General features: G+C 42.2%; 1 protein-coding gene across 1 annotated transcript in view; it reads left to right on the top strand.

Moving 5' to 3' along the window:
- The window catches only part of MBD2 (methyl-CpG binding domain protein 2), a 76,677-nt gene extending 68,832 nt beyond the window's left edge, over nucleotides 1-7,845 (top strand). The window contains exons 6-7 of the mRNA XM_029224836.1: nucleotides 3,569-3,707; nucleotides 7,370-7,845. Of these exons, the coding sequence (XP_029080669.1) occupies nucleotides 3,569-3,695 (127 nt within the window). The 3' untranslated portion in view covers nucleotides 3,696-3,707; nucleotides 7,370-7,845. The remainder of the gene's footprint in view (nucleotides 1-3,568; nucleotides 3,708-7,369) is intronic.
- The last annotated feature ends 1,151 nt before the right edge of the window (nucleotides 7,846-8,996 follow it).

Here is an 8,996-nt window from a genome sequence, read left to right on the forward strand (position 1 = left end):
ACACACACACACACACACACACACACACACACACACACACACACACACAGTGAAGCCAGATAAGAAGCAAATGAGAAGAAAGACAAAGCAAATGAGGAGCGGACACAAGGTGCATCTTTTAACATCTTTTACTCTTTCTGAGGCTGGGCCACAAATTAGGTTTTTAGCAGCAAATTTTGAAAGGAAGACATATAGCTCAGATTGATAATGCCCAAGGAGTATAAGCAAACCATTGCTCAAGAGAAACAAAACTATTCCAGATATTTAAGACCACAAAGAAATTTTTATATGGGATTTATGAACTTCAGTATTATTACTCTAGAATGATTATATAGTATACTGTATTTTCTTTAAATATAGGGCAGTGTGTACACTTCACTATTTCTATCCTCTGAATATAAACCAGAAAGCTTTACTGGAGTATTATTCCTAGACCAAACCGGCAGAAGGCACTTTTGAATTAAAAAATATGTATTATATTTGTATTTTTTTTGTAAATCCATGAAAGTTGGCATGAGAATGTTTTTAAATGCCTGAGTCTAGCTAGGTTTATAATTGGAAAGCCTTTCCTGGGTTTTAAAGTGGTTCCTTTTGCAAAGATGTAGAATGGTTCAAAGTTGCATTCAGATGCCTTTATTACATAGAATTTACGATCAGTGTTATTTTTTAAGAAAAACAAAATGTAAAATCAAGGAAGGGAATCAACTTGCTCTTTGGACGATTCTTACCTTTGAGGAAGGAAATTACTCAGGAGACAAGTTCCTATCTGTCTTGGAATGAGTACCCAGTTAATCAGCAGGGATTCCTCCAGGTCATTATGGGGGTTGACTGAGGTTCTCTGAGTGATGTCTTGGGAATGCTGACAGCTTCAACACCAGATCTTTTGACAGTGGAGGAAGCTGTCTCAAAGCCAAATCTGGATGCTTTCCTTTTAGGGTAAACTTGTCTAACAAATTGTCCATTTGATTTCATTGTCATAACAGAAATTATTAAGCAAACATTTCTTGTTGAATTAGTACAGGTTCAAAATACATGACTGCAAATGGAATTGTTACCCTTTCTCCAATTGGGTAGCCAATAATCTGTCTGTATTAAACCTTCAACTAAGAATCTCAACATTAAGCACATATATTTTCATCAGTCTTGATACTGTTTTCACCCACGGGTGTATTTGTTTTCTAATACTGAGTAACAAGTTCTCACAAACCTCACAGCTTAAAACAATACCTATTTATAGCTCTCAGTTCAGTAGGTCAGAAGTCTGGGACAGGCATGACTGGATTCCCTTCCCGCGGTCTTACAAAGCTGAAATCCAAGCGTCGGTAGGACTGCAGGCCTTCTGGAGCTTGGGCTCCTCCTAAGTTTGTTGCAGAATTCATTTCTTTGTAGTTGTAAGAATGAGGCCCCTGTTCTCTTGTTGACTGTGGGATGAGGCCGTTCACAGCAGTTAAAGGCTGCCAGCATTTCCTTGCCCCATGGCTCCCTTAATATCCCCTCTCCTGCTTCTTTCTGGAAGGGCCCAGCCCCTTTTAAAGCCTCTTCTTATTAGATCAGGCCCTCTATGATAATCCCTTTTGATTAACTCAAGGTCAGTTATTAGTAACCTAATCATAGAATGATAGCTCAGTCATATTCGTAAGTTCTGCCTGCCCTTAGGGGAGAGAATTGTACTAGGAATGTAAGCAGGGGCAGGTGGGGACACCTTGGGGACTGTGTTAGAATTCTGCCCACCACATCCAGCAGATGCTTTAATTTCAGTTTTCATAAATGTGGGAAGCAGTGCTCAAGACAAAAGAGAAACAGTGGCCAATGTCAAGAGTTTCAGATATACTTCTCTAGCCAAAAGCACCATTCCTTCCATTTTCTTTGTCTTCCTGATGGGGTGACTTTAGGGCAGTTGTGTAGACTCTCATACACTGTTACTAGGCATGAGAGACTGCCATGAGACTGATAAGCCATTTATCATAAAGCTGGAGTCACTGAGCCAGTGGCAGGGCTAACTGTATAAGAAATAAACATTGTGTTCTTCATGACTCTGCTCCACTCTATGAAAATCGGTTGAACTTCAGTTTCTGTTAATATGATCGAGGCTACAGAGCTCGATTAATTCAGTGACAGATCCCCTCTTTTTGAAAATTCATTTAAAACGTATAAGTCCAAACCTTTTATCTCTTTGTGCTGTTTTTAGAGTTTAGTAAAGATGACGTCTAAAGTTTCTGTGTTTACACAGTATATGTTAATTTTACTACCTTGGACATGGTCTCATGAGATAGAGAGACATGGGGACTAGACTACAGTAAACACGACTTTACAACTGGTTGAGTGCCCAAGGGGTGAATACTCAGGGCATCTTAGTGGAGTCTTCTGGAACATTGCTCCTCTACCCTTCTGCTTTCCCAGGTTTGGGGCATTGTTATAATTTGTCTTCCTCAACTATTGATGGAGAAAATCACTTCTTCTTTCAGTAGAGCCATCAGTATTCCTTGTTGCATCTCTTATTTGTCCCAGGGCTGCTCCGTCTCCCATTCTGTATCCATCCTAACCACCTTCCCTTTGGTCTCAGGAGGTGACTCGTCCTGTTTTCTAATCAAGGCTCATCCTCCCAGCTGGGCCTTTGCCTCTCTCCCTTTCTTGCTTTTTTCTAAGTCTTTTACTTAGCCAGTCTTGTCCCTTCCCTTGTGTCTTCAACCATTGCCTCTCCACTGGGTTCTGGAGGCAAATTTCTATTTACCATCTTCATTTGCTAGAACTGTTTTAGGAATCCCTCTCTTGCCCTGTCAAGGAGCTAGTCTTCGTTTTTTTCCTGCTTTTTTAAGATGAATTGTATACCAATAGCCTTTCTTCCTGTGCTTTGTTTTTCACCTAATGGTTCTGAACTTTTTTATGACTCGGTGTTATTAACTCTCACTTTTGAGGTTCCTTTAGAGTCCCCAAGACACAGGGAAACTTGTGGCATATTCTTAACCTACTCAGCTCATCTCAGTTCAAGAGTCTTTTCATTCCCTGTCCTTGGTGTACAGGATCACGTGGTCTTGGTTCCTTCCTGATGGCCTGCTCCCAGCAGGCCTGGGAACCCAGGGAGAACTCCAACTACCTTTCCCCTGACATAGCAGAGAGTGGCAGCGAGATCCCAGCTCATCATGCCTCCACCTCCTCTGTCTTTCTCAGTGCTTCACTGAGCAAATCTCTTCTCCTTCTTTATTTTCTGTATTCCTTCCCTGCTTTTAAATTATTTCTAATTATCCTTATAGGAATAACCCTGAATCTTCACATATTTGAAGTTTGTGAAGTTGTAGAAAAGGTCACGGAAATAAATCTACTCCTGCCGGAATTCTCTGTGAGATGAGGGCTATCTGCCTGTCTGAATGTCCCTCTTTTTGACAGAGTTCATTCCCCATGTGACTTGGTTTTGTGAGGGTAGAAGCAACTTTTGCAAAGTCTAAGGAGAAGGAAATGTATGTTTCTCAGGAATTTTCATGACTTTGAAGTAAAGATAAACCATTTCGGCAGCTTCATTGTTCCAGTACTGGCCAAATTATTAGTATCTTTTTACTCTGTTTTTAAAAAGGAAACAGGAAGAGCGAGTACAACAAGTGCGTAAGAAATTGGAAGAAGCACTGATGGCAGACATCTTGTCACGAGCTGCTGATACGGAGGAGATGGGCATTGAAATGGACAGTGGAGATGAAGCCTAAGATTAGCATCAGGTAAAGCAACACCGGAGAGACGTGGAACTTAAGGTCTTTTATTTCCTCGCTTTTGCCCTTGTCGCCTGATTCAGCAGTGCCCACAAAGCCTTCTCGTCTGCAGATCCTGTGCATGTGCTGTTGTTTGGCCCCTCTATACTGAAGGACCATATAAGCGTGGCATCCTTTTGTTCTCATTATGTGAAGATGGTCACACCCCTGCAGCCACTTGCAAGGGATCTGGTCTCCGAGGTGTCACCAGAGAAAAGCAGAAGGAGGAGGAAAGGACTCTGCCAGGGAGGGAGAAGCAGCTGCAGGAGATGAAGGCACCATCACCTCTACCACAGTAGCTCTCTGGGGTCTGTTGTCCCCTCTGTAAAATTATGGTCACAAAGTAGGCCAAAATCCCTCCTTCTTTCCCTCCGTTTCTGTTCTCTCTAGCACAGACTTGGTGCAGGGAGAATGAGAAGGACATTTTAAAGTAGGATAAATAATTTACCTTAAAAAGCACAAATTATGAACCGGTCCTGAACTCACGTAGAGTCTCACAGTCTGTTCCATCGGGTACATGTTCTCTTCAGACGATTACGCTCCCGTCTCCAAGGGTTTATGTGGCATGTTGCTTCCCAACTTCTATCCTGCTTCGTTTTGGGGGCCATGTCTTTCTGCCACCCCCAAGCCAATTATTTATTTGCATCCTCTGAAGGCAAAACTGAGCGGTGGGTGGTGGTGTTGGGAGGGAAGGAGAAAGGGATGGGCTGAGAAGCAGAGCGAGCGGAGCCGAGTGGGAGTCTCACCCCGTGGCGCCCTTCGAGCCCGTCTCTGCCCCTCACACCTCGTCCTCATAGTCGGTCCTGCATTCAGTGCTGGGTCCTGGGGACACCCCCACGCTCACAGAGCTTTCCATACAGTTGTATGAAACAGATGCTCACATAGCTGTATGATCACCAACTGTGATCAGTGCGATAAAGGGAAAATGAAGGTGCTGGGAGAGCCGCTGGCGGGGGAGCTAATGCGATGTGAGGGCCAACAAGAATTTGGGGATGTGGCATTTACAGTGAGCCTGAAAGGCGGGTAGGAGTGAGCAGGAGAAGTTAGGGGGAAACGGTTCTCATCCAAAGAAATAGCAGGGACAACTCAGTTCCTTTAAAGAGCAAAGGAAAGGTCACTGTGGCTGGCATGTAGGAAGTCTGGGGAGGGTTAGAAAGTGTGGAGACGAATCAAATCCTGGTGAGCCTTGTGCATTCTTAAGGATTCTGAGCTTCGTCATTGAAACCACTGGGAACCCACTGAAGGCTGCGTAAAGCGATTAGATGTGCTTATTTATAAGGTCCCTACGGCTGCTGCGTGAAAAAGGATGTCCTTTCTAAGGAAAGCTTAGAAGCAGGGAGACCAGTTAGGAGGCTGCCGTAGTCCCCCAAGAGGTGATGGTGGCTTCACGAGGGTCTCAGCAGCGGATGTGGAGAAAAAGAGGAAAAGGCCAATTTGAGATGTATTTGGAGGTAGAATCGACTTGACTGGGTGACTGACTGTTAGTGAGGGTGAGAGAGTGGGATGAATGACTCCAGGTGTTTTACCGGAGCCACTGGATGGATGGGGAGCGGTCCTGTTTAGAGGGTCATACTGAGGGTGTTGCATGCAGGGGGGATGAATTCATTGTTAACACCGTCTTTCCTTCCCATCAGTGCTTTGTCTTAATTCAGGGAGTGGCCCATGCCACAGTGACACAGATCAGGTAATAATCACAGTGTCTTCCATTTACATAGTCAGGGACAGCAGCAACATTTCGGTCACACAGTTTCCTGACCACGCAGAACCTTTTAAATCGAGTTCAGTGCTATTTTAAGTGGTTTTGTTTTGTTTTCCATATTGAGGACAGGAAGATGCCGTGTTGACACTGAATCTTGTTTTCCACTCCGATCAGGATGTGTTTTATGGACTTTGATGAGCGGACTTAATGTGTGTAAAGTCTCTCAGAGGCAAGTCTGCAGCGTGTTTCTTTTCTGCAGAGACTTCAGTGCAGTGTGGGAATCTGGACCATTGCGCCTGCACCACATCAGAACCGACTCTGGGAAAGCCCTCTTCTTCTCCAGAGCTTTTTGTTGTTTTTCAGACTTTTTTCCTGAAAACAATTTAGAATAATCAAGGGTCATGTAGTTGAGGTTTTACGGGACCCTCACTTACTTTGCAGATTACTTTGCAGGTTGACGTCAGGGCAGCACCCTAATCTATGTAAGCGAGCCTGTGGTTAATGCACGAATAAACTAATTAAAGTTGAGGGATTAAAGTTTTAATATGTACTTAAAGAGTAGCCATCACTTTGGCATGGTGCTAGGGAGAGATCTGCATTACGTGTATCATATTCTAAACTTGAGAATGGTATTATTAGACCAGGCCATTAGACTTGTAGGTTATGGAAGATTTAGATGTACTTCTTAATTATCAAAATTAAATTTACCTAAATCACTAATTTAGCCCCCCACGTACATCTAAAGTGTTTAATAAACCAGAGCACTGCCGCATGACTTAATTAGGTGTTCATAATAACCTGTGGAATAGGTAGGACTTAGCTTGACTAAAGGTGGGACATGGTCAAGTTCACATGGCTGCCAAGAGATGGAACCTGTAACATGCGGTTCTATTTAGGTCTGTTCACCGCATTATGACATGGATGCTCTTTCTGACGGTCCTTATTAGCAAAATGGACCTTAATTTGTATGTATACATATATTTGGCAGGCGCAGAGTTTAGGAAGCTGTCAGCGGAGGTGTAACTCCAAGTTTCGTGCAGTCGCAAGGAGAGATTTCAGCTCTGCTCCCTTAGTCACACAGCCCCTGGGGCTCAGCTGTGGTTTCAGCCCACCTCTGCGTGTGTTCCTCCCGCCAGAATCTGCTCCAGAGATTGCCGGAACAGATGAGCCCGTCAGGGAGGACGGAACTGAGGCTGTTATTGGTCGGGGCGAGCAGGCGTGCGTGCGTGCGTGCGTGCGTGTGCCCGTGTGTGTGTGTGTGTGTGTGTGTGTACACACACCGTCAATAGCAGGTTGAGGTTTGCTGTGTCACTTAAGATTTTACACTCAAGAGGAGTGCCCAGCTTATCAAACATTTTAGGAGTGACTGCAAGAAGAAGAAAACTATAAGCACAAAAGTGTTAAAACCTTTAGCTGTAAATGAGCTGGAGTATCAAATACATAAGCAGTTGAATTGGCAGTTGCACAGTACCATTTCACCCAAGTTAAGCAGTAATAAAACTTCAGTACATTTCTATCATCTGTAAATTCTGAGAAGTAAAATAAATTATTGTGAAATAAAATAAATCATTGTTAGAAATTTTCCTAAAAAGGTATGTTTGGATTTGGCTACGTCTGTTATGTTTTCTTCATTTGTATGCCCTGTGATTTCTCTTTTTATGCTGATTTAATTAATGATAGAAAATATTTTCCTAAGCATACAAAGGGATACATATGATTTATTTGAAAATGAAGTATTAAGGGTTATTTTCAAAATAAAACACTTGAAACAATGAAGGGAAATGTTGAGCACTTTTTATGTACAAAGTGCTGTAACTAAATGCTATCAGGCTCTAAAAATCCTATTCTGAGTGAAATTTGGCCTCTTAACTGTTTTGCTGACCTTACCTGAGAAATCACTGAATTACTTAAGTTTGTTTGTTTTTTCTTACAGGTAACTTTCGACCGACTTTCCCCAAGAGAAAATTCCTAGAATTGAACAAAAACGTTTCCACTGGGTTTCACCTGTAAGAAAAAAATGCACCCAAGCACATAGAGCTTTTTAATAGCACTAACCAATGCCTTTTTAGATGTATTTTTGATGTATATATCTATTATTCAAAAATGATGTTTATTTTGAGTCCCAGGACTTAAAATTAGCCTTTTGTAATATCTGTCAAGCAGGACCCTGAAGATGAAGCTGAGCTTTTCATGCCAGGTGCAATCTACTGGAAATGTAGCACTTAACGTGAAATATTCGTCTCCCCCGCAATTTTAATATGAACGGATCAGGAGTTACCAAATAAATTTCCCAATGAAAGCTTATCGTGACTTCACTGTATATAAACAGATTTTTATACTTTATTGAAAGAGGACACCTGTACATTCTTCCATCATCACTGTAAAGACAAATAAATGATTCTATTCACAGACTGATTGGAATTCTTTCTGTTAAGGAGCAACAATACATAGCCCCTCCTTAGGATTCCTGGTTCACATTCAACTGTGATCCCTGGGACTTAGGTTTGAAATGGAGGTAGTAGCAAATAGTTCATACATTTGCAGTGTGCCTCTGGATATCATGACAATTGTGCTGCTTTCAGCAGAATTATAAGTTGTTGTGTAGCATGGGTAATTTTTTTCCCCTTGCCTGTAACGAGTACTTTTGTTAGTTCTATAAAAATAAGGCATTTTCTTCCCTTGGGCATGAGTTAGGTACACAGGTGCGCTTCAGATGTTACTGGAAGTCCATGTCTGTTTTTCTGGAACATTTTACATTTTCCAGCGTGTACTGGCTTACAGAGTTAACAGGTGCAGGTCAGACCCTTTGCCACAAAGAGAGGCATTTTTCTGGGCAGAGTTGCTTAATGAACCAGATTGTAATACTTTGCTAATTACTACCCGGCCTCCAAAGTATTAACATCTTTTTTTCTGTTGAAACTCACAAGCGTTAACTTCATTACCAGTTAAATTCCTTGATATCTAATTACTAAAACTGGCATAGCATTGAGAAATGAGTTTTAAAAATCAAAACATACTTAAAGTAATCTGATGCCAAAGAAAGGAGGGAGTGGTTATAAGCAAATTTAAGTACATTTTGAGAAATAGAGCAAACATGTTTTCTTTCTGTACGAAGGGTTTATGCACTTCTTAACTCTGAGTTCTTTCAAAATCAGATGTGATGTGATCAAGGACGTGACCAAACCCCTCTAAACGTCACTTGTACACTTCTTTTATCACTACCTCCAGCACCCTTCCCGTTTCCGAGGAGGGGAAAGAAAAGAAAACAGTGAAAGCAATATGACTGGCTAGGTTTGAGCTGCTGTCTCTCTGGACCTTATGCAAAACTACATAGATATCACCTTGGAATTCCTGATTTCCATGCAATTTTGATCTCTGGGCTTTAGGCCACCTATTTCCACAGAGTAATCCTGCTGGCAAAAAAGCAGAGATACTTGCAGACTCTGGGAAGACGAGTGGCAGAGGGTGCCCGCTCTGGGCCCTTCCCACTGTCCCCGTTGGGGTGGCAGTGGGAAGTTAACAATAGTATTGATTTCTTTTTAAGAGCTATTATGACTAGT

Source organism: Monodon monoceros, unplaced genomic scaffold (genome assembly GCF_005190385.1).
Source record: "Monodon monoceros isolate NGI ecotype Baffin Bay Population unplaced genomic scaffold, NGI_Narwhal_1 Super_Scaffold_1, whole genome shotgun sequence".
Classification (NCBI taxonomy): domain Eukaryota; kingdom Metazoa; phylum Chordata; class Mammalia; order Artiodactyla; family Monodontidae; genus Monodon; species Monodon monoceros.